The sequence below is a fragment of the Syzygium oleosum genome, unplaced genomic scaffold (genome assembly GCF_021117445.2).
Source record: "Syzygium oleosum isolate NSW1041296 unplaced genomic scaffold, Sole_v2.1 Sole_v2.23, whole genome shotgun sequence".
NCBI classification, from domain to species: Eukaryota; Viridiplantae; Streptophyta; class Magnoliopsida; order Myrtales; family Myrtaceae; genus Syzygium; species Syzygium oleosum.
This window is the reverse complement of record NW_026607507.1, coordinates 693,097-719,284: the sequence shown is the minus strand read 5'-3', so window position 1 is coordinate 719,284 and position 26,188 is coordinate 693,097. Positions and strand designations below refer to the sequence as shown.

Here is a 26,188-nt window from a genome sequence, read left to right as displayed (position 1 = left end):
GGAGGGCGTTTTAGGAATTTTGCCTAAAACCTGAGATTGTTCGTCAGGTCGGAAGATGACGAGCTCTTCTATAGGAAAGGGAAATTTCAGTTGAAGCTGATTTTAGATGATAACGCAAATGCTCGAGAATTTGGTTAGCAATTGGCGAACAGGTCGTACTGTTTGTTAGGGGTTTTTCTTTGATTGAAGGTCGTGATCTAAGCCATCTTTTTCTTGGGTGTAATCTATAAACATGCAATCGGATCTTAAATTTTTTTTTTTAAAAGTACAATTATATCATATGAACGATGGATTAAGCCTCTGATCCGTGGTTCGGCTCGAGATTGAAAAGCGATTCGGGCGGATGAGTACAACGCAAATTAGGTAAAAATTTTGAATCTCACGATAACAATTAGATTATCATATTTCATTGCTCATTTTAAAATCTCAATATGATATTTTGGAGTATCTCGTATTGAAAAAAGTCAAAGTGAAAAAATAAAAATTATTTAAGACATGCCATTAGCGATAATATATTTCTCACGACTTTTTTTTGGTGGTAATATAATTTTCACAATGTTAATCCTCGTACATGGTTTTTTTATTCTTTTTTTTTTTTGGCCAGAATCCCTGTATACATGGTTTGAAAAAAGATATCTGATCAGGAAATTTGAAAAAGATATCCAATCGGAGGGTGTTTTAGGAATTTTACCTGAGGACACGGTATGTGATCGGGTCAAGCTAGAAGAAGAAAACGAACTGCAAGGTGAACTGGTGCCGGCGTTCATGGCTTCTCCATCTCCAAAGAGGCTCCCCTCTGATTCCGAAGCCGACGAACCTGCCGGCAAGGTAACTTTTCGTTTTTGAGCTTGGAACCAGTCGCAACAAGACTCTCTCTCTCTCTCTGCTCGCTAAGCCAACGTTGCATACACACGTCTCAGATTACCATGGAGGATTCTCAGTTGAATGTATCATCTGATAGAGCAAAAGCTGTGCTTTTTTCTTGGTTGGGTTCATGGAAATGCATGTTCTTGACAGGAAGTTGAGTCTTTTGCTTATGTTTTGAGATTTTTCTAACCTTGCTTTGTTTCTCTCTCGGTGCAACTCGACCCGAAGGATCGGATCAGCTGTTTGCCCGAAGATGTCATAGGCTTCATATTGTCTCTTCTGACATCCAGAGAAGCACAAGCGACTTGTCTTCTTTCCCGAAGGTGGAGGCATTTGTCTACTTGTCGGGTCACCAACCTTGATTTCGACCGGTCCGACTTGTTGGCCAGGATGAAAAATAACCCCGAGTTGGCAGAAAAGGAGAGGGCGAGATATGTGGAATGGGTGGACAATGTCTTGCATCATCAAAATAGAGGATACAATTTAGGTAGATTTGCGTTATGGTTCGACCTGAATATCTCATATCAGTCTTACATCAATATGGATTAGTTTTGCATTGGCAAAACGAGTTAAAGTTCTCTAACTAATTTTCGAGCCGGCGTCTTCAGGGGATTTTATTAATGATTGTGACCCTAGTAGCTTGCCATATTTCTTAGGACAGGAGACACTTATGGATGTTGATGCAGGGTGCTCACAACGGACTTCATCTCTAAGTAATTTTGGCTTGAGCCCTTCTAGTTCTTGGCATGTTGGCTTGAGGTATCTCGAAGAGCTCACCTTAAATGGAGTCACTGTGAAGGGAGAACTCATTGAGCAATTGCTTGCCAATTGTCCAGTTTTAGAGCGATTGACTTTGTTTGATGCTCGTACTATGAGTAGGCTTAGAGTTTCTGGCCGATCATTGAAGTTGAAATACTTGCTCATAGAATGTTGTGACTATCTTGACTGTGTTGAGATTTATGACACGGACCTCGTGTCGTTCGCTTTCTTGGGACTGCAAATTACATTGTGTTTGGACAAGCTCCCCCAGCTGTCTGAGATGTCTATTAGAGGATCTATGTTGCAGCTTGTGCATGAGACCTTGTCTCATCTTTCGAGTCTTTCTTGTCTGCAGGTTCTCAAACTTGAATTTTTTACTTCACCTGATGTAAGAGCACTGACCGATATTCATAAGGTTTTCTTCTCTACAATCTTTATTGTCTTTGACTCTCTCTCTCTCTCTCTCTCATATGCAGGAAAACCAGCTGATCCGTCAACTACCTAAATTGACAAGTGTCAAGCAATTAAAATTGAGAGTTAAAGGATCTGGAGATGCGAGTCTACTACCATTGACTCTCGTGGTCGAGGCATGTCCCTGCTTGCGAAGTTTTGTGTTTGAGGTGGGTTTTTGGGCCTCTTTCAAATCTTCATCTATTTAGGCATTAGACAGATGTAGTAGGATCAAATATAATAATCCAAGTCATTGTTGAATCCTATTCGAGTCTCTGCTTATGAGTGAGTTGTTGGGTCATCATGTGATTAGTATTTGCTTGATGTGACAATCTACACAGACATACTTTCTTCTGCGAGTTCTTTCTCCAATGCATCGATATCTTGTAGTGATTAATAACACACGGCATTCTTCTTTTTCCGCAGCTCACGTTCCCATCAAACATGCTATGCAGGCCGAGAAAACTGGAAAGAGTCATCAGAACTCCCCATCGGTACCTGAAGGAGGTTGAATTTTGCAATTATTATGGTCGACCGTGTGATCACGAACTAGTGAATTACCTTATCGAGAATGCCGTTGCTCTGGAGAAGTTAGTGGTGAGTCCCTGTGACGAAGCTTATTTCTCGGATGGGAGGAAAAGAGTGAAGGAACCTAGAGAACGTGCTCTGCAACAGCTCAAGGGAAAGTTACCTTATAGAATCGAGCTGGTGATTAATTAACGAAACCCGAGCATCATTAGCGCGGCATCCACAGAGCTGTTATGATGGATGGCTTTGATTCCGTAGCAAATTCCTCTTCCCCTCTTTAAAGTTAATTTTTTCGACTATATATGTTCGTTTATTAATTATTTGTTGCTCCTGATTTTTTTGGTCGGATTTATAAGTTGTGTATTTCACTTGGCCACTGTGACCGGCTTAAGCGGGTCATTCGTAGAATTCTGATAACATGAGCATATCATATGGTCGAGACAAAGTGAGATTGCACCACCGTGAAGTTGCCACTCAAAACTTCTGACTTATAGCTTCCATCTTTTCGAGACAAAGTGAGATTGCAGTCTACGAATCAACTCCCAGAGGCCGGACCATGTGTGTTCAATTTGATCCGTCGCAGCGAAAGGGGGCTCACTTAGAACTGGCAATTCGCATCGGCGTGTCATAATCGCATCTGTAATTCGAGTTGCCTCGAAACATTTTGACTCCGATTTCGTGTGCCAAATAATCGGATACAATGAAGACGTGTTAATCCGCATGCCGTGTTTCGAAACTGATTTTTTCATTCCGAAAATTCGCATCATATCTCGTGGCACGCCGAGTCGTGGAAACGGATTGTGTCCAACATTACCGGCCCCGGTCTGATTCCCAAGTAACTCGAACTAGAGTCCAAGTGGCTGAACACCGACCAGCAAATCGAAGCCCATGGTTTCATGGGCCTCCAGCTACTGCAACACAGGTGGATTCAGTCCAGCTCCAAAACAAGCGTAAAAAACGACTAAGATGGGCCTCGAAACGTCAACAAGATCCGCATACCAAACAGCGTAAAAGAGCTATTAGGCGTACTGCGAATCCCGCGTTCCACGGATCGAAATGACGTATCATTGAAAACGAGAAAATCTAGGGCATTGTGCGATCAATATGCTTCGAAGAGGCTTTGATTTGAGGCCATCAATTTCTGGTTTTTTTCTTTTGTTTGATGGAGAATTTCTCTGAATCGACCCCCAACTTGTTGCAGCCTTCGATGGTTTTCTTGCATACGAGAAAAGCCGATGAGCAGAGATGGGAGGAGGGCGATGAACGAGCAAAAAGGGAATGGACAGATCAGAAACATGCGCGGCAAAGAGGAGACCAGAGAATGTACGGGGGAAGGAATGCCTGCAAAAGTTTTGTTTCTTTTCCCCTTGAAAAATGAAGGCATCAACCTCGAGCGAATATTTCACGTTACAGTTGTGTTTGATAAGTAAATTTAAGGGAAAATGATGTAAATGATCCATGAACTTTGGACTAATAAGTAATTAAATTTTTAAATTTTTAATTTGTTCAATGTGGTCTCTGAACTTCTACTACACGTCCAATCGAGTTCATGACATATATAACAATGTTCAATATTGTGCATGAACTTAAATTAATGGAAGGATGGCATTGAATATTTTCATATATTTAGGGACCAACTTGAATATGTACCAAAAGTCCGGATATCACATTGAACAAATTAAAAGTTCAAGGATCACATTGAGCATTATGCTAAAGTTTAGGGATTACATTGAACAAATTAAAAGTTCAGAGATCAAATTGCACATTGAGCCAAAGTTCAGGGATTGTTTGTGTCATTATCCAAAATGGAAAGGCACAAATAGCGACCTAGCATTGTCCCTTAAAGAAAACGACATTCAAAAATCCGTATAATAAAGCCTTAAGAGCTTATTCAATTTTGAAACAAATTTTCTTTAAACCTAAAATATTTATTAAAATCCCTAAACTAGTTGAATTAAAATTTTGGAAACTCTAAAACTAATTCTAAACCGGAACTATCACTAAAAATATAATAAAACTAGTCAAAATCTAATTTCTAAGCTTTTTCCTAGTTTTTTAAATTTTTGGAATTTTTTATTTTTATTTTTTACTATTTTTATTTTTTTTATTCTAAAATGGGTGTTGGATCAAGTCAGGGGACCCAAATCCGAATATGTAGGTCTAACCCGGACCAATAGGGTCCAGGTTGGGTTCAAATACACCAAAACTGGCCCAAACACTTAACCCGACCCGATTCAATTAACCAGATCCGACCCCACCTATTGATTATATTCTTTAGAATATTATTTTGATTTTCTATTTTTCTTTTTTCTTTTCTATTTTTCTTTTTCCAATTTTTTATTTTCTTTTTCCGTTGCTCTTCTTCCCGAGACCACCTTGAACACCGAAACTATTTCGAGCTCGCCGGAATTTCCTTCTCCAGCCATCGCCACCTACCGCCAACGTCAACAAACACCACCACCTACTGAATCACCGGCGAAGGGAATGGTGTTTCCCCGAGAGTGACTAAATCGGGAAGGTGATTTCCGTCTTAGGCACATGATAACTTCCATCACCGATTCCTTTAATGCTTAGTAAATATTTCTGGTTTTTTCGCTAAATTTTACTATGTTTCATTAATTAGACCATATTGCCAATATAAAGTGCTGCCATCATGAACTGTATTGCAACTGAACAGCTAGGAGATGCAAAGGATGTTATGGAACCAATTCGAAATGTTGAAGGTGCTAGATTTCCTGTATTAACTCCTAATCTTAAAGTAAGTATAGTTGAGTATTTAGTAACAAAGTTTATGTCTCAGCATATGCGATCATCTGGCATGATGAAAAATTTCACATTCTTTCAGGGATTTGAAGCTGCAGTTGCAGCAGGAGCCAAGGAAGTGGCGGTCTTCGCTTCCGCTTCGGAATCTTTTTCCGAGTCAAATATAAATTGCAGCATAAGGGAGAGTCTTAAACGTTACCATGATGTTTCGCTTGCAGCTAAGAAGGCCTCACTTCCTATCCGTGGGTAGGTCTTTTGACTTAGACTACTGATATGCGGAGAAGAGAAGTCGTCTTATCTTTCTGGTCCAAGTGAATATTGTCTATTATAATGATCTCTTTTGGAACTCAAAACCAGAGTGATAGGATGTCGATATGGTTCAAGCATTTTGAGCCTACTGGAAGAAATTGAAGAGAGATCTGCTCTCATTCATGTTGCTTTTAGGAAACGATTGTTTGTTCGAGGACATAGTGCAATTGTTATGTAACTTAGGCACAAGTCTAGTCACATAAACAACACATCTTGTGGCGGCGTTGGGTGTGTGAGAAAATTGTTGGAACTGCTTTTGATATTGTAGATGGAGACCGATGAATTTATGGATTTATAACAGTTACATATTATATTTGAACTTCTCTACACAGTCTTGATCTTGGCCTACACATAGGCATGGCTAGAAGTACTTCTCTTCTCATTGTTGACCATTTTGGTTGTGCAGTATCTATGTTAGTGATCACGCTTCATAGTTATGTACAGTTATCTTATTTCTCTGCCTTAGACTGGATAAACTCTCTTTTCAAGCTTGTGATATATACTGCATCACAAAACAACCTTCTCATTTTGGCTAAATTAATTTCTCCTACGAGGGTAAGATGGAATTCTAAAGAACAATTCTGCTACCTATATAGGATAAAATGTGTTGATTCAAGAGAGTTACATGGAAAATAACACTTTGTAGCTACTTTTGAAAAATCACTCCGGACATCCTTGGATTGATGAGACTACCCATTATCCTCATTCACAACGTTGGTTGACTCTCAAAGACATGTAGAAGAGAGGGAATGGTAAAGTCATGAAAGATGGAGATTGTGTGCGAAGGAGAGAGTGAGTCGAGAAAGATCGGGTGAGGCCTCCAACAGTTTGTAAGAGTACTTTTGAGCGATCAACATACTAAATTCCACTACTGTGAACAGTGATTATCCTAACAGATATGAAGGAAGATGCATACTGTTGCTTGGTGTGCCAACTAATAATATGACACAGTAATTTATTAAAAGTAGGGAATACCTTGTCAAATTTTGAGAATCGCAATCAATAATTCTTTCTCACAGATATATGGTCCAAGTTTTTCAATATACTGGTTTTGCAGTTTCTTCGTTAGCAAACAGGATGTGACTGATTTAATATTTCTTTTTCAGATACATATCATGTGTTGTGGGTGTCCAGTGGAAGGAAAGGTACCTCCAACGAAAGTCGCATGTGTGGCAGAAAAGCTTTATGATATGGGTTGCTCTGAAATATCTCTTGGAGATACGATCGGTGTCGGTACTCCTGGTAATACTTAATTTGTCTGCTCTATTTTTGCTATTGAACTTTTGGAACATTCTAATATTCTAACTCATGCGTGACAACTTTTATTGGCCATCACAGAGGAGTTGTTATCATCTCTATTTTCTTTCAGTGGAACAAAAGATGAGCTTTCTTGTTTTTATATATTCTGTAGAACTGTCGATTAGCATTTTCGAATCTTTGTTTAGATGAAAAGTGAAGGGCCTGATCAATGACATTTCATACATCTAAATAATTTGGAGGCTGAGATTGTCGCGTCTGAATGATCAGCGAGCATCTCTATGACTCTGCTTATGCTCTAGTTCCAGCAATAGCGGGATCACGTTATTTCTCGAAACGATACCACCGAATATTTTCTCTTTTTTTAACCCTTCGTTTTAAAAATTGCATCCATATCATAAAAATTTCATGATTTTTCAGACACATCACGCCTAAATTCTTGGGCTTTCGAAAAAAAAAAAAACCTAAACTGAACATTTTACTTAAACCTAGACGCTCGAAAGAAAAAAGATGAAAAAAGACCTAGGATAAAAAGCCTGAAAGTTACTACTTAGTTCTGAGCTGGAGCTGGAGCTGGAGCTGGAAATCGGAAGATTGTGCGGGGTTCCTCCAATGTCATTCCTCCTTCTTGCAGAGCTCTAATCATCTTATTTTTTGTTGCGGTGACAACATCATTGTCGATTTCCAGATCATTGAGGGTGTTGAGGTTGATGTCTTGTATTCTGTTATCCAAGAGATTATGAGGCGATTTCGAAAGGCCCCCTGACGACTGGACAGCACGGGGTCCCGCTCCCCGGTAAGCGAGCGACGGTCCGAAGGGGCTGCCCCGGTGGGGGTCGCGGGGGCAGCGCCCCTGAGCCGCCAAAGGCGTTTTATGTTCAGTCATAGAAGGATTTATATGGAAAAGCTAAATATTTTAGGCTATGTAGGCAATTTTGTAATTTGTGCCATGTAGGGTTTCGCTATATATATTTAGAGCGAAACGGGTCTCTAGAATAGAGGCAGGGGGTGAGAAAGAGTGACTGTACACTTTTCTACGTTATTAGTTAAACAGATCTCTTCTCCCCGTGAACGTAGGTAGGCGGAACATCTCCCCTGCTGAATTACGTAAATTCTTGTGTTGTGCGAATTTCCATTACTTTTTTGCATCGTTGATAGGATCGAATTTAGATATTCGACAGAGGGTGCCACGATTTTCAAAATATCGCATTCTTAAGAAAAGGAAGGCTTTAGCTTCGCTCAAGGAATGCAGCACCAAAACCGGATGCTGCTTAATCTCCGTAATGATCGCCTCAAGTTCAGTTCGGGCTTGCTCAAACGCAAGACGAAAAGCCTCAGGCTCTCCACCTCTGAAAACCATAAGAAACATACATAAAAACCTAAAAAACAAAACGATTTCAGATAACAAAAATAATAAAAATAGTAGACTCACGATAGAGTGTCTCTAAATTCATTATTCCTCCATTGCTTTTGAGCGTGGTTGAAGGCATCGAATCTAATTCGGAGGGTGGTGGCGCGCTCCATGGTGGGCTATTGAGAAGAGAGAGAAGTGGAGGGCTATTGAGGAGAGAAGTGGAGAAGAGCGGGGTGATGGAGAAGAAAGAAGAGATGTGTATATTAGAGGTGTCAACAGTTCGGTTCGATTCGGGTTTCTTGAAAACCCGAACCAAACCGTTAAAGATAATGGCTGAGCCGAACCGAATCGCATCCGAACTGAAAACGAATCAAACCGAAAACTCAAATTCTGTTCGGTTTGATTCGGTTTGGTTCGGTTCGGATTTTCGGTTTTCCCCTTTTTTTGGCCTGCTTCGATTTTCCTATTTTGTCTTCACAATTGTGTGACACACACTCTCCTCACCTCGCTCTCCTTTGCCTTGCCTCCACCACACCGCCGCTCGACCCCACCATCTCCGGCGACTCCAAAGCCAAACTCCACGAGCGACCACCACCATACCTTCCACTTCAGAGTCTTAACCAGCAAAACCTCCAATCTCAGGCTATATGACAATGAACTCCCACCTCCCCCATCGTCCACAGCTCGGGTCCATGAGCCCGCCTCCACTCTTCGGCCATTGCGGACCCAATCAACCTCGATTCGGCGTCGAACGAGCCCAAAATCCCGAGATCTAGGGCTTGGGCGACCCTAGATCCGAGATTAGGGCTCTGGTCAAGCGCAGCCGAGTACGAGAGTCAAAGCTCGTGAAAAATTTTGAGAGTCGATGGTGGCGGCAACCAAAGCAGAGGGTGAGTAGAGAAGGAAAGAAAGAGAAGACTGAGCGTCGCGACCCAGCTTCGGATGACGCCATATGGGGCCTCGCTCGAGGAGGCGGAGGCTTGGCTGGCGGTGCTTGTGTCCGTGGTCGGGTTTGGTGGTTGACTGGCGATCGTGCACAATGCGGCTGCTGGTGGGAGGTGGTGGTGGTGGTGGTGGTGGAGAATCTGGAGATGAAGTTGCAAGGGAAGTAAAGAAAAAGCAAGTACAGAGACAAAATTTATATTAGGGTTTGAGAAGTAAGCGTGTAAGCATGAAGGGTTTCTCAATATCGGTTCAGTTCGGTTTATGAGCCGAACTGAACCGATACAGCCCGAACTAGTATAAAAATATTGGTTATTTTCATTAACCGAACCGAAACCCGAACTGAACCGAAAATTCACAAATTTTTGGTTCGGTTCGATTTTTCGGTTTGGTTCTGACACCCCTAGTGTATATATAGAGTTAAAGGGCATGGAAGAAGCGTGTAAAAAGGACAACAACACTTTCTCCATCGAAACCTCACCTCCCTGTGATGGAGAAGACATGGAAGAAGTGTGTAAAAAGGACTCTGCATTGGGATTCCATTCTGAATTGAGGTAGTTGGACACTCCCCGTGATGGAGAAGACACGGAAGAAGTGTGTAAAAAGGACGCTGCATTGAGATACGATTCTGCATTGAGGTAGTTGGACAACGCTTTCTCCGTTGAAGCCGTGGCGAGAGGAGAGGCTTGAGCGAGCGTACGAATTAGGGGGCAAGCGTGAGTCTGTGTGCGGCGTAGGGTTGTGAACGATTAGGGCATTTTTTAGAGATTTGTAAGAAATTTAAATAATAAAAAAATTAGTCAATGATGCTTACAGTGTTGAGATTGATGTCTTGTATTCCGTTATCCGAGAGATTATGAGGCGGTTCCGAAAGGCCTCCTAACGACTGGACAGCATGGGGGTTCCGCTCCCCGGTGAGGGGGCGGGGGTCCGGGGGGCCGCCCCGGCAGGGGTCGCTGGGGCAGCGCCCCCGGGACGCCAGAGGCGTTTTATGTTCAGTCATAGAAAGATTTATATGGGAAAGCTAAATATTTTAGGCTATGTGGGCAATTTTGTAATTTGTGCCATGTAGGGTTTCGCTATATATATTTAGGGCGAAACGAGTTTCTAGAATAGAGGCAGGGGGTGAGAAAGAGTGGTTGTACACTTTTCTACGTTATTAGTGAAAGGAATCTCTTCTCCCCGTGGACGTAGGTAGGCGAAACATCTCCCCTGCTGAACCACATAAATTCTTGTGTTGTGCGAATTTTCATTACTTTCTTGCATCGTTAATAGGATCGAATTTAGATATTCGACATACGGAAAATAAACGTTTGCGTTTCTTGGGACGCTGGGTTATGTTCCACACGTCTCTTACTGGCCACCCATGTTGTGTTATGAGGGCCGAGGCCCAAACCTATCTGTCCTGTGTTTTTATGGCCTTGCATTTCCACTATATTTATTAGAGGTGTCAGAACCGAACCAAAAAACCGAATCAAGATACGAACCGAATCGAACCGAACCAAAAATTTGTGAATTTTCGGTTCAATTCGGGTTTCGGTTCGATTAATGAAAATAACCAATATTTTTATACCAGTTCGGGTTGTATCGGTTCAGTTCGACCCATAAACCGAATGCAGCTTAATCTCCATAATGATTGCCTCAAGTTCAGTTCGGGCTTGCTCAAACGCAAGACGAAAAGCCTCACGCTCTCCATCTCTGAAAACCATAAGAAACATACATAAAAACCTCAAAAGAAACGATTTCAGATAAAAAATAATAATAATAATAGTAGACTCACGATAGAGTGTCTCTAAATTCATTATTCCTCCATTGCTTTTGAGCGTGGTTGAAGGCATCGAATCTGATCCGGAGGGTGGTGGCGCGCTCCATGGTGGGCTATTGAGAAGAGAGAGAAGTGGAGAAGAACAGGGTGATGGAGAAGAAAGAAGAGATGTGTATATTATGGGTGTCAAAGGTTCGGTTCGATTCGGGTTTCCCGAAAATCCGAACCGAACCGTTAAAGATAGTGGCTGAGCCGAACCGAATCGCATCCGAACTTAATACGAACCAAACCGAAAACTCAAATTCGGTTCGGTTTGATTCGGGTTGGTTCGGTTCGGTTCGGATTTTCTATTTTTCCCTTTTTTTGGCCTGCTTCGATTTTCCTATTTTGTCTTCACAATTGTGTGACACACACTCTCCTCCCCTCGCTCTCCTTTGCCTTACCTCCACTGCACTGCCGCTCGACCCCACCATCTCCGGCGACTCCAAAGCCAAACTCCACGAGCGACCACCACCATACCTTCCACTTCAGAGTCTTAACCAGCAAAACCTCCAATCTCAGGCTATATGACAATGAACTCCCACCTCCCCCATTGTCCACAGCTCGGGTCCATGAGCCCGCCTCCGCTCTTCGGCCATTGCGGACCTAATCAACCTCGATTCGGCGTCGAACGAGCCCAAAATCCCGAGATCTAGGGCTTGGGCGACCCTAGATCCGAGATTAGGGCTCTGGTCAAGCGCAGCCGAGTACAAGAGTCAAAGCTCGTGCAAAATTTCGAGAGTCGATGGTGGCGGCAACCAAAGCAGAGGGTGAGTAGAGAAGGAAAGAAAGAGAAGACTGAGCGTCGCGACCCAGCTTCGGATGACGCCATATGGGGCCTCGCTCGAGGAGGCGGAGGCTTGGCTGGCGATGCTTGTGTCCGTGGTCGGGTTTGGTGGTTGATTGGCGATCGTGCACAATGCGGCTGCTGGTGGGAGGTGGTGGTGGTGGTGGAGAATATGGAGATGAAGTTGCAAGGGAAGTAGAGAAAAGGCAAGTACAGAGACAAAATTTATATTAGGATTTGAGAAGTAAGCGTGTAAGCATGAAGGGTTTCTCAATATCGGTTCAGTTCGGTTTATGGGCCGAACTGAACCAATACAACCCTAACTGGTATAAAAAAATTGGTTATTTTCATAAACCAAACCGAAACCCGAACTGAACCGAAAATTCACAAATTTTTTGTTCGGTTCGTTTCAGTTTGTATCTCGATTCGATTTTTCGGTTCGGTTCTGACACCCCTAATAAATATAGTGGAAATGCAAGGCCATAAAAACACAAGACAAATAAGTTTGGGCCTCGGCCCACATAACACAACATGGGTGGCCAGTAAGAGACGTGTGGAACATAACCCAGCGTCCCGAGAAACGCAAACGTTTATTTTCCGTATATCAAATATCTAAATTCGATCCTATTAACGATGCAAAAAAGTAATGAAAATTCGCACAACACAAGAATTTATGTGGTTCAGCAGGGGAGATGTTCCGCCTACCTATGTCCACGGGGAGAAGAGATCCATTTCACTAATAACGTAGAAAAGTGTACAGCCACTCTTTCTCACCCCTTGCCTCTATTCTAAAAACCCGTTTCGCCCTAAATATATATAGCGAAACCCTACATGGCACAAATTACAAAATTGCTCACATAGCCTAAAATATTTAGCTTTCCCATATAAATCCTTTTATGACTAAACATAAAACGCCTCTGGTGGCCCGGGGGCGCTGCCCCAGCGACCCCCGCCGGGGCGGCCCCCCCGGACCCCTGCCCCACTCACCGGAGAGCGGGACCCCTATGCTGTCCAGTCGTCAGGGGGCCTTTCGGAACCGCTTCATAATCTCTCGGATAACGGAATACAAGACATCAACCTCAACACTGTAAGCATCATTGACTAATTTTTTTATTATTTAAATTTCTTACAAATCTCTAAAAAATGCCCTAATCGTTCACAACCCTACGCCGCACACAGACTCACGCTTGCCCCCTAATTTGTACGCTCGCTCAAGCCTCTCCTCTCGCCACGGCTTCAACGGAGAAAGCGTTGTCCAACTACCTCAATGCAGAATCGTATCTCAATGTAGCGTCCTTTTTACACACTTCTTCTGTGTCTTCTCCTTCACAGGGAGTGTCCAACTACCTCAATGCAGAATGGAATCTCAATGCAGCGTCCTTTTTGCACACTTCTTCCATGTCTTCTCCATCACAGGGAAGTGAGGTTTCGATGGAGAAAGCGTTGTTGTCCTTTTTACACGCTTCTTCCATGGTCTTTCACTCTATATATACACTAGGGGTGTCAGAACCGAACCGAAAAATCGGACCAAGATACGAACCGAACCGAACCGAACAAAAATTCGTGAATTTTCGATTCAGTTCGGGTTTCGGTTCGGTTAATGAAAATAACCAATATTTTTATACCAGTTCGGGTTGTATCGATTCAGTTCGGCCCATAAACCGAACTGAACCGATATTGAGAAACCCTTCATGCTTACACGCTTACTTCTCAAACCCTAATATAACTGTACTTGCCTTTTCTCTACTTCCCTTGCAACTTCATCTCCAGATTCTCCACCACCACCACCACCTCCCACCACCAGCCGCATTGTGCACGATCGCCAGTCAACCACCAAACCCGACCACGGACACAAGCACCGCCAGCCAAGCGTCCGCCTCCTCGAGCGAGGCCCCATATGGCATCATCCAAAGCTGGGTCGCGACGCTTAGTCTTCTCTTTCTTTCCTTCTCTACTCACCCTCTGCTTTGGTTGCCGCCACCATCGACTCTCGAAATTTTGCACGATCTTTAACTCTCGTACTCGGCTGTGCTTGACCAGAGCCCTAATCTCGGATCTAGGGTCGCCCAAGCCCTAGATCTCGGGATTTTGGGCTCGTTCGACGCCGAATCGAGGTTGATTGGGTCCGCAATGGCCGAAGAGCGGAGGCGGGCTCATGGACCCGAGCTGTGGACGATGGGGGAAGTGGGAGTTCAATGTCATATAGCCTGAGATTGGAGGTTTTGCTGGTTAAGACTCTGAAGTGGAAGGTATGGTGGTGGTCGCTCGTGGAGTTTGGCTTTGGAGTCGCCGGAGATGGTGGGGTCGAGCGGCGGTGTGATGGAGGCAAGGCAAAAGAGAGCGAGGGGAGGAGAGTGTGTGTCACACAATTGTGAAAACAAAATAAGAAAATCGAAGCAGGCCAAAAAAAGGGAAAACCGAAAATCCGAACCGAACCAAACCGAATCAAACCGAACCGAATTTGAGTTTTCGATTTGGCTCGTTTTCAGTTCGGATGCGATTCGGTTCGGCTCAGCCACTATCTTTAACGGTTCGGTTCGATTTGGGTTTTCGGGAAACCCGAACCGTTGACACCCCTAATATTTATAGTTCTACTCTCTCTCCCGCGGAAACACTCTCTCTTTTCTTCCAATAAACTCATTTGAGAAATTTGAAATATGGCCATCTCCACTTAACCGCCTCACCGTCTTGCTCGATAGATGCCGCGGACGGCATCAAGCTCTCTAGGAGGCCATCGCCGACTTCCACAATGCGCACGTCAATTGCCTTACTGCCGAGCTACTTGACTCAATTCTATATCATAATATTGTTAGCGACGAGGAATCATTAATCGCCACTTGGCAGCTCCCAGTGAACGTGAAGGGCTAATGTCTCTCCGCACAATCCAAGTTTCCCTTGAAGTGGAATACATGGTGCGAATGAATTTGGGCTTTGAATATGGACCTAACACGGCAAAATACACGGAGTATCCATTTCGAAAGTTTGACTCTCATGTGATTTTGAAGCTAGAGATAGTCAATATTATAATTCAAATTACATTCTTTGCAAAACTATGAATTCAAGACTGGAAAGTCCTAGGCTATGACTACATGTCTTGAATCAAATACCTTGAAAGTGCGTTGCTATACTAAACGATATTCATCCCTGTAGTGCTCGACTTCAAGTAAATATTCATTACAAGACAATTGAAGCGACTTACATGATGCTTGATCGAGTCACCATTATTAGAAGCATGATACTATGTATGATCCGATGCGTTGTCAAACGAAATACATAAGAGGGACGAAAGACAGAGTCAGTTTGCTCAAAAGTTGTCAAAAAGACAAAGTCACCATTCTTCGTGTCGACTATTTACTTCTACTAATGAAAGAACACATTGCGTGTAATTTGGGATTACATCATATGGTTCGAATGAATTACAGAAAATGACAGTCACAATCTGCATTTGGCATTGGCATATTGCCCTGAAAGTTTGTTATCTATCTTCAAGTCACGTACTAAATTATAGTTAAATTTGTATTTCGAGAACATTGTGGTATGATATGAGAGAAATAAAATAAAACTTCGGGAAATAATATGATATCAATTAAACTCAATGAAGCAAAACGAGATTGACATGGTCCAGTATAGGTTCTTTGACCATGAGAAGATATGAATCGCCACAATTGGCTTCCCGAAAGTATGGCATGAACTCTATAACCACGCAACCCAATCCATATGGGTCAAGCCCAAAAAAGAAGTATAGTTGAGGATCGTACATAAAGTGAGTCCTCTTGTGCAATCGGTCGCTCCTTGTCACCACTGAATGGAGGCTTCTTGTCAAGTTCATCCTCATATAAAACCTTTATCGAAGGGCGTCCTGTGCTTTGATGTCATTTATAACAATGTCGCCTACTCGTAGTCAAGATCTTACAAAGAGTGTATACTCAATGACCATTTATAAGATGACCCTTTGTTTAAGATAACAGCCTCCCTCCCATCTAATTAATGCGGGATTAAAGGCACCGCAAATTCTTTCCCTATTCAGTTATACATATATGTTCAATTCAAATAGCACATATAATGACCCCTCTTTACAAAATGATACTTTATCTCTAATAAGATATTGACTTAAATGGCATGGAAGTTTTTGCTCTTCCATTTGTTCTTTTGAGACGAAGTGAAACTGCAGTCTACGTATCAACTCCCACAGTCGACCAATTCACACCAAGGGAGTATGCTAACCGTCCATAGCTCGGCCTCGAGAGAATTGCAATAACCTGTCGAGCAAGCAACACCTGACCATCCATCGGCTAGGCCGTTTAGGGTGCGTTTAGTAACAATTCTGTTCCCGAAAACAATTTATGCTCAGAAATGATTTTTTTTTATTCTGTTTCCGGAAATAATTTCTGTGCATTTGAAAGCGCTTGGTAATGGCCCAAAATTTTTATTCTTGGAATAGAAAAAGAACAGAAATGAGTTTGCTAATCGCACAAAATTTCTTTTTATTAATAATATTTTGAATTTTTCAATATTTCTTTCTTTTTTTTCTTCTTTTTTTCTTTTCTTTTTTACTTCTTCTCCTTCCTTGGCCCATGGCCGAGTGGCCGGCGAGGGCCGCGACGCCCTCGCCGGCCCTAGCCTGTGGCCGGTCGCCTGCCATCGGCCACAGCCAGGAAGGAAAGAAGAAAAAGAAAAAAAAATTCTCTTCTATTTCTGATTCTTGTTCTCAGAATCAAGAATCAACTTTTTTTCTATTCTTGATTTTGTTCCAGAACTAATTCTGGGAACAATTCGTGCTCGGGAACAAAAAATTTACTAAACGGATTCCTGTTCTTTTTTATTCCCAGGAACAAAAGAATAGAATCGACCGATTACCAAACGGGCCCTTAAAATGCCTCCCACGGAGGCCAGAGTCGAGTTGCTCCTGGAGGCTAATGTGCGTTGGATTTGACCCGTCGCAGCGAAGGGGGGCTCAATTAGAGCTGGCAATTCCCATCGACGTGTCGTAATCGCGACTGTAATTCAAGTTGCCTCGAAACATTTTGACTCCCGATTCCACGTGCCGAATAATCGGATACAATGAAGACGTGTTGATCCGCATGCCGTGTTTCGAAACGGATTTTTTCATTCCAAAAATTCGCGTCGTATCTCATGGCACCCCGAGTCGTGGAAACAGATCGTGTCCAGCATTACCGGGCCCCGGTTCCCCGATTCCCAAGTAACTCGAACTAGAGTCCAAGTGGCTGAACACCGACCATCAAAACGAAGCCCATGGTTTCATGGGCCTCGAGCTATTGCAACACAGGCGGATCCATTCCACCTCCAAAACATGACCACCGCCACAAGCGTAAAAAACGACTAAGATGGGCCTCGAAAAGGCGCCCTGCGAATCCCACGTTCTACAGATCGAAACGACGTATCATTGAAAACGAGAAAATCTGGGGCATTGTGCGATCAAGATGCTTCGAAGAGGGTTTGATTTGAGGCCAGCAATTTCTGGTTTTCTTTTTCTTTTGTGTTTGCAGGAGCAGAAGGAATATTAACGTTGATGGAGAATTTCTCGGAATCGACCCCCAACTTGTTGCAGCCTTCGATGGTTTTCTTGCATACGAGAAAAGCCGATGAACAGAGATGGGAGGAGGGCGATGAACGAGCAAAAGGGGAATGGACAGATCAGAAACATGCGCGGCAAAGAGGAGACCAGAGAATGTACGGGGGAAGGAATGCCTGCAAAAGTTTTGTGTTTTTTCCCCTTGAAAAATGATGGCATCAACCTCGAGCGAATATTTCATGTTACGGTTGTGTTTGATAAGTAAATTTAAGGGAAAATGATACGACCGGTCCCTGAACTTTGACCCAATAAATAATTAGATCCCTAAACTTTTGATTTATTCAATATGGTCCATGAATTTCTACTGCATGTTTAATATTGTGCATGAACTTAAATTAATGGAAGGATGGCATTGAATATTTTCATATAGTTCAAGGACCAACTTGAATATGTATCAAAAGTCCGGAGACCACATTGAACAAATTAAAAGTTCATGTACGACATTACAAATTGGACTAAAATTCATGGACCATTTGTGTCATTATCCCTCATTTTTATTGAAAATATTTTCATTTTATAAAATGTCAATTACGCACTCGGGTGAGATAGGTCGAACATATATTTTTTTTTCTAAAAAGTGACAGGATCTTCGCTAATCGGTTGCCGGAGCAAAGGCACGCGCTACGCACGACCATTCAATTAGAAGGTTGTCCCTAGAGAACGTTAATGTTAACAAGAAAAATGGGGGTGGTTGCAGGTGCAACGCGAGGGTGGATTTAGAGAATATGATGCGGACACAAATGTCACTTTTTCCTCGACCGATGCTTGAAAATTGGTGATTAGCTGTTGGGGATGCAAAAGGAAAATGCATAAAGAGGGCCGAAAGACGGAGCCATTTTGCTCGAAAGCTGTCAAAAAGCGACCAAAAAGAGGAGGTCATTTTCTTTCGTGTAAATAGAAAACGAGGGAATGGAAAGGTCTCTAGATGCACTTTGGTTGGCGAACAAAATTCTAACAACGAATATAATTTGTCTCGGCTAATTTCAAAAAAAAAATTTAATTTTACCTTGAGTGACAATTCTGATCCGAACTTTTTTTTGTCACAATAAAATCAACAAAATTTTACTATAATCCTCCGTGTTGTGAAATTTTCAAATTGCTCGAACCAGAATTGTCATTCAATATAAAGTTGGTGTTTTTTTTTTAAAAATTAGACATAATCTATCTCCATAAAAACAAGTCACAACGGACCTGGATTGAATAGTATCATCGATCGGGGAAATGGGAAGAGCCAAAGACTTTTCCGTAGTAGACGGGTTTCAAAAATATGGTCAACGCCGTACTACCGGCTTTAGGTCCCCATTGCGATCGCAATCTCTACCCCCACTTCCCGCTCGAAGTGCCGAGTGGCCCGCGAATTGACCCCTCCGGCTTTCGAAGTCGCGATTGCCCCCTACATACGAACGAGTCGCGGGGGACAAGATAAGGCGCCGATCGCGACGCCCTCCGGAGCGAATAACAGACGGCAGACCAAAACGAGTTAGTGAACAAAATCCCGTTACATTAGATCATACTAGATATGGCCTCGACCTAGGAATTGCATGGAAATTATTTTCGATACGGATGATTAATTGGTTGTCTGTTCGGGGACAAAGAATGGAAGATGGGTAAGGGTCGGGAAGGAGGTCATTGAATTCACGAACTTGTAGACGGCTCAACGCTCAAGCCGGCGGTGCTGGCAATTTAGGAGACAAACGGGGCCAACCTCCCTTTGCACGCCATCGCTTTATCACGCTCCCCATCAATCCCCACCCCCCCTCCCTTCCTCGATTCCACCGAAAATGATGATTAAAAAAAAAACGAAAAGAAAAAAGAAAAGAAGGACGTGCCTGTTTTTTTTTTTTAAACTTTTGTCCTGTACCGTCTTTTTGAAAATAAAAATGAAAAGGCTTTTGAGAAGAAAATCGGGAATGAAATTGCTTCCGTGACTGACTTGCCAATCATAGCATCGACTTCTCTTTTTCATTACCTTCTGGGGAATTATTTCGTGTTTTATTAAGTGATAAAAAAGAATAATAGATGTGCGACGTTTTTCGACCAAAAAAAATTAACGACATTGAATTTTAAATTAATAGTACGAAAAACTCCATACCGATATATATGTGATAAATTTATTTTAAATTCATTTTTTGATCATAAAAAACTTCAAACTGGTACATTTATGATAAATTTATCATAAACTAATTTTTTAACTCAAAACTAATACATTTATGATAAACTTATCGTCTTTTCGTTTCCGTTAAATTAGATTAATATCTAGAAAAATCAAAAAAATGATATCCACGTGATAAATGGAGTTGGTACACCCGTCAACTGTTACATATTATTTTAACTCAGCAATTTGATAGTTTAATTAGCCGAAAATTAACGGAGGGTAAATTTGTTACAGAAGTACTGGGTTTTTCATGGTATTAATTTTTAAATTTTTTTATGTAGCTTTAACTTTTTAAAAAAAAAAATAAAGTAAAAGATAAAGAAGATGTAAAGCCAGTTTTCTTTTTTTTTATTTCTCAATGGCGTGCCGTGTTCCCGAGCTCGACACGCTCTGTTTTTCCGTAGCAGAAAGGGCAATCTCGGAACCTCGAAATTCCCCCGACCCCGCCCGAGGCTACGAAAATCGCGTGTCCGACACTCGCCGCGGGAGCCGTCGATGCGGGGGTCCCGCTGACGTCATGACGGATCGGGGCGCGAGTGCAAGTGACGGATGACAGGACGCGCGTGGTGGGGAGGGCTGGAGGGAGAGGAGTCTTGAGGTTTTTCACGCGCGAAACTCACGCGCGCACGCTCTCACTCTTTCTCTCTCTCTTCGCTGCCGCGACTTAACTTTTTTTACAGCGGCGCCGCCTGTTTTTGACAGCGAGAATTTATAAAAAGTTGGGCATTAAATAATTCTGGATTTTTCGCCCAAAAATAAATAAATAAGTAAAAAACTAATTCTGGATTTTTCCCTTCTGTTTTTTTTTTTCTCTCTCCCTTTCGGAAGAAATTTCGCCGCACGCATCTGGGAAGGACGATGGATCACGCGCTGCAAATGATGGCGTCCCGTCACGCGACCTCGAGCCATTCGTACGGAATTTGGTCCCCTCCAACCCCGCCCTTTCCTTTCTTTTCTTATCCCCATATTCCCCAAATCTGAATATTCGCATTTCTTCTTTTTCGACAATATTAATAAAAATCTACATATTCTTGGGGGACCAATATTTAATTTGCTCCTTAAATTCGAGTTTCGTTCAATTTGATCTTCAATTTGAGTTTCGTCCGTCTCTTCGTATTGGCTATTCAGTTCTACTCATAAAATAACACGTAACGTGTCATTTGAGTTGATATCGTATGGTTTGAATGAATTGCCAAAATGATGATCACAATTTGTATTTGAAATTGGTAGGCAGATTGCCCTGAAAGTCCGTTGTCTATCTTCAAGTCACACACTGGAGTATAGTTAAATTTGTATTTCGAGGGAATTTGTGATATGATATGATAGAAATGAAATAAAACTTCGGGAGGTAATATGATATGAGTTATACTCAATGAAGCAGAACGAGATTGATATTGAATAAATTAAAAGTTCATTGACTATATTATACATTCAACAAAAGTTGAGGGATTGTGTGTGTCATTTTCCCTATCTATAACGATGTCGCATGCCCGATGAGTCCAAATCTTAGAAAGAGTGTATAGACATGACCGTTTATAAGATGACCATTTGTTTAAGATAACAGCCTCCCTCCCATCTAATTAACGTGGGATTTAAGGTATTGCAAAATTCTTTCCCCGTTCATTTATACATGTATTTTTAATTTAGATAGTGCATGTGAGGACCCTCTTGATAAAATGATACTTTATCTCTAACAAGGTATTGACTTAAATGGCATGGGAGTTTTTGCTCTGCTCCTTATTCTCTCGAGTTCAAGTATTTCCGAGAGCAATAAAATCCCGAATACACCAAACCGACGTGGGAAAGTGCGCCATTAAGATCGTCCGGTGGTGTTCGAGCCGCGTGAGATGAAGCGAGCACCATGCAGGATGTCCAACCAGCACCAGCACCAGCATCCTTAAGGTGTAATATTCGCATGTGTTTGCAAAACTTTGCATCTCGTGGAAGATGATATTGCCGATATTGGAATTTGATATAAGAATAAAGATGCGTTAGTGTAAAGCAATCCAGCTTGCATGCCCTCCAATGTGTTTGTGGGATTTCTTCCTAGGAACCTCTCACTTATTAAACTTTACACGCATCGAGATCATGTTAATGACCGTCAATTTTTAAATTCAAAACAACATTTTCCCGTTGATTTCATCCCTTTTGTTTGAATTTTCTTAAAATCTTTTATGCCGTCGAATTTGGAATCCATCGTTCAATAAGAGTGCAAATTCTATCCGCCCCACTTCAAAACTCCGATCGTTAACAAGTATTAAACTAAATGTGATGAACCGACCACGATCTTTCAACACATTCTACGTCATTATCTGGAGCAGATTTAGCACACCAGATTGCTCGCTTTACAGAGCTCGACATGCATGAAAACGACGTTATTCATTTCAAACGCAACCGCAATGCATAGTGGCATCCTACGGGCCGCATTCACACGCACGTCCATAGAAAAAACCACGCTCCAAAGGGCGCGAGATGCTAGAGCCAAAACACGAAGAGAAAGCGATCAACAGCGTCTACATGCCACATTAGAAAAACTCGCCTGCTTTGAATTTGACTCTCTCTATCTCTCTCTCTTTATCAGAATCAGTGGGAAGGCAATCCAACACGATTGAACCAGCTCAAAAAGAGAAGGAAAAAACAAAGGGCATATGATCATTTCCCAATGATATAGATTTGAAGTTAGTGGCGAGACAAATACCTGTGAGGTTCCACTTTGACTCGCTTGCATAGGTTGCTTTCAAATCTGTTTTTGCCGTCCCGACAAGGTAAAAGAACGACGGAGGAAGAGGGTGACTCGCTGTCCTTTTGTGGCCATGCAATTCATTCGCTGCAATGGACGACCATGTATCGTTCCTTCTGCCCTGCTTGCGTGATCTCATGCTGAGACACATTTAGGTTATTTTGCAGAGATTTGATTCGAGGGTCGAGGAGTTTCGAAGCTTCGAGTGAGTGAATGAGATGACCGCATCTGGGTTGGACTGTTCTCTAAGGAATTCCCCGTTCTGGAAGTCGTTGAGAGGGAAGGAATAACGATGCCATGGTGATGAAATAGAAAGTTCAAGTGTCGACACAGATTCGGATTTGATATAGATATCTTGACTTGTTTCGGTGGATGTCTACCTAACAACCCTTGACCTCTAGACTTCGTTTCGAGGACGAAAATGAGTTATTGTACTGAGGCGACCTTTGTAGGCCTAGATGCCCTTCTTTTGATGGGGTGTGGTGATCTTTCTGGTAAGCTCGGGAACTAAACTCTTCCGTGGCAATATGTCCGGTGCGCCCGAAATAAGAACAAATGAAATCGGGTATTTCCAACTTTAAATTTCATCTATGGTGTTCGGTACGCTATTAAAGAATCGATATAATTATTCGGATGAATGTCATTAATGAAAAAGACTCGTTCATTTTGTAAAAGCAATGAATATATCTTTCGATATTCCAACCTCATTATTTCCATTCCTATATACTATGAGCTATTTTCACACAAATTTTATTTATTATATCACCTAGTTTTTCAATCATTTTTAGTTTGACTAAGCACATGTTTAATTTCACATTTCTCCTTTTACTCAATCGTTTCCAAGGTGCATTTGTTCTACTAAAAACTTCTTAATAAAAGAAAAAGGAACATTTGTTCAAGGGATAAGAATATCAGAAATCCTAAAACTTGTTGCGAAAGTGCAATTGAATTCTAAAATTTTCAAAAAGTAAAATCAAGTCATTCCGTTAAAACCGTCAATTTGGCTAACGGAAAATATTGATGTGACATTTTTTTATTTATTTTCTCTCTCTTACTTGTCATTTTTATTATTTTTCCAAATTTTATTTTAATTAAATTAAACACTACAAAAATTCTAAAATTTTATTTCAAAAAAAAAAAAACTGGGAAAAAAATAAACACATAGGGAGGGCCTCTGTGGTGGGGCATCAACGCCACCGCTGCCCATCGCTGGAGGGGCTCATGGAGGTTGTCAGCCCTAGGCGGGGGCGGCCGACTCAACCCAACCCTAAGCAAGGCTTGCCCCAATTTGGGCAATGCCGACCCTCGCTGACCCCATGAGAGGGCTAGCAACTCTAAATAGGCACGAGCGAGGGCCAGCGTCGCATAGATCTAGATGCCCTCAAACCATATCTGGTGAGCCTTGCCCCGGCATAGCAAGGGTTGCCGGCCTTCACCTAATGCTGGCAAGGACCACCTGGGACGAGTGAGGCCTTGCTTCAAATTGCCAAGTTAGCCACCCTCGCCCACGGCCGACGACCAGTAATGGGCAGCACCCACCGAAGAGGCCGCTGCTTATTTTTTTTTAGTTTAGTTTTTTTTTTCAAATATAATTTTGGCCTTTTTTAGTTTTTTCATTTTAATTTAAATAAGATTCAGAGAAGAAAATAATAAAAATTGACAAATAGAAGAGAGAAAATAATTTTTAAATGCCACGTCATCATTTTTCGCTAGCCAAATTGATTGTGTTAAGAAAAGAACTTGATTGCACTTTTTGAAAGTTTTATAATACAGTTGCGCTTTCGCGACGTGTTTTGAGATTTCTAACGCACTTATTCATTTGTTTAATGATTCAGGGAAAATGATTATCTTCTTACTAGAAAGGGAAGTCGTTTTCCTCGGTCTAATATTCTTGTTTTCAGTCTATGGGAAACGTTTTCCATGGATCAACTAATTTTCCGTCGTCCAAACACCCTAAAAGTCAGAAAATAATTTCCCGAAAAACAGTTTGCGTCCGAGCAAAACGAACCCCCCAAACTGGTTTCCATTACAGCTCCATGCAATTGCTTCGCGTGCCGGTTCACACCACATGTTAGCCCTATATTAATGTATCCGCAAATCACTCCATCGGTCTAAAATAGTCTTACGTAAAAATTCTGTCGTGCTCGTCGTTGTGGCTTTGTTTTTTCTCTATATCTGCCACCCCCCATTTATCGTAAACTCCCACACGCGCACACCAAAAAATTCAAAAAAAAAAAAATTAAAAAATCGAAAAATCGATTGTGATTTCAAAAAAAACTGAAATAAATCTTCGACAGTGTCCGTTTGCTCGGGCGAACTGGTAGTAAACATATGCCCTAAATCCGACACGAGAGAAAAAAAGAAAAAAACCGACACGAGACAAGGGGGGGGCCCACATCCACATAAGCATGATGGTCAATGATGAGAGGGGTGGTACGTGACACGTGGTGGATAGTTGCGCGTGATATCGTGGATTTGTATTCCCCGATATGCCGCAATCATTCCTGCATCTGAGGATTCTTTTGATCCCATCCCCCCCTTCCCAAAATATACATAACAAGAAAGATGAAGTGTTCTTGTCCTTAAGGTATTGGACTCTATTTCCCTCCGTCGGTCCAAAAATTCCCTTTTATTTCGTGGACAAATTAAAACTTGTAGTCCTAATCAAGCAGGTATACAAGGCGCCTAATGTTAGAGACGAAGACACGGTTGCCGGGAGATCATATGGTTTCGACATTTTTCGATTTGTCGGGGTCGTAGCAAGTCGCGTGACGAAAGGCTAACCAAGATGGATCTTGAGCCGTTGGATGTCAGGGGAGACATCTTTTCCATTCCACGATTATCCGGAATTTCATCATAGCGCGAGCTACCACGACTAATGCGATAGATAGGCGGACTAACCTATTTCAATAAGTTCATAACCCACCTTGGCGAAAACAAATCAGGGTCGTTTGAAGACGTCACGTTATTGCTCGACGATCTTTCTTGAATGTTTACCGTATCGTTTGGCCAATCAGACTTTCATATCCACGACAATTCACGTTACTCTTTCATCTTCGAACCATAACGGAATGTATCCTCGGAATTCGTGCTCCGCCATCTTTCCACGCCGTGTGACTAGTATTATACTAGTGCTAGTACGAGTAGTTAGTAGTAAGTAGTAGTAGTCCATGGTATCAAAGGCAAAAAAATGTTGACCCTAGCTCGGATAAGTCAACCCCTAGAATGGAGGGACGATAAATAATGCATGCCCGACCCTAGCAAGCAGAGGCAGCTGCCAACAAAATAATTAACATTATTATAATGTCTTCCGATTATGAGAGATGAAATTAATTCTTTTGACCCGCACTGATAATTTCTTGCTTCGCTAATTGAAGAGTTAAATGAAAAATAATTATCAAGACGAGAAGGGGGAAAGACCGGCACGAGAGAATGAAAGAGATGCTCGCTCAGGGGCATTGAATTTTAGAGAGTGTTTCATTTCTAATTTAAGTTGAAATTTTCGGAAAATTGTTTTCGTCTCATATTCGATTTGAAAAATACGCTCCCAATATGTCTATTTTCCTGCAACAAAATTTTCGCCCTTTTTCAATATATTAAGCTTTATCGATTTTATTAAAAGTCACTCCAATCCGAATAAATCGTAAATTTCACTTAAATAGAGCTACTCTCGTCCCGTCCCTAGTTAGCATCTTTTTCTATAAATCCATAACTAAACTTTGGTTTGTATTCTCGTGTGACAACATGCAATATTTTTCTTTTCGATAAACAAAAAGTAAGTTATTTAGGTCCATCTGTCAACCGAAACACGACGATTTGCTATGAGTTACGATAACGAGCATTTTCACGACGCTTTTCAAGCATACTTTGTAGTGCCAAT

At 41.9% G+C, this 26,188-nt stretch overlaps 3 protein-coding genes across 3 annotated transcripts; all 3 read left to right on the top strand.

The window, feature by feature from the left end:
- Positions 1-1,521: 1,521 nt before the first annotated feature.
- LOC130134749 (uncharacterized) lies at positions 1,522-2,071 on the top strand (the record flags this gene model as incomplete). The annotated part of the gene is made up of 1 exon (XM_056302408.1): positions 1,522-2,071. A coding segment is annotated over exon 1 (534 nt), but the record flags the coding sequence as incomplete, so codon positions are not given.
- A 1-nt stretch (position 2,072) lies between these two features.
- On the top strand, positions 2,073-2,938 carry LOC115665452 (uncharacterized). Its single transcript, XM_056302485.1, has 2 exons — positions 2,073-2,246; positions 2,503-2,938. Exons 1-2 carry the CDS (start codon positions 2,097-2,099, stop codon positions 2,794-2,796), a joined length of 444 nt encoding a protein of 147 aa, XP_056158460.1. The 5' UTR covers positions 2,073-2,096; the 3' UTR covers positions 2,797-2,938.
- Positions 2,939-5,167: 2,229 nt separating this feature from the next.
- LOC115665453 (hydroxymethylglutaryl-CoA lyase, mitochondrial-like) lies at positions 5,168-7,002 on the top strand. The gene is made up of 3 exons (XM_056302352.1): positions 5,168-5,362; positions 5,450-5,613; positions 6,783-7,002. The coding sequence occupies exons 1-3, from the start codon at positions 5,258-5,260 to the stop codon at positions 6,979-6,981; spliced, it is 468 nt and encodes a 155-aa protein (XP_056158327.1). The 5' UTR covers positions 5,168-5,257; the 3' UTR covers positions 6,982-7,002.
- Positions 7,003-26,188: the final 19,186 nt, after the last annotated feature.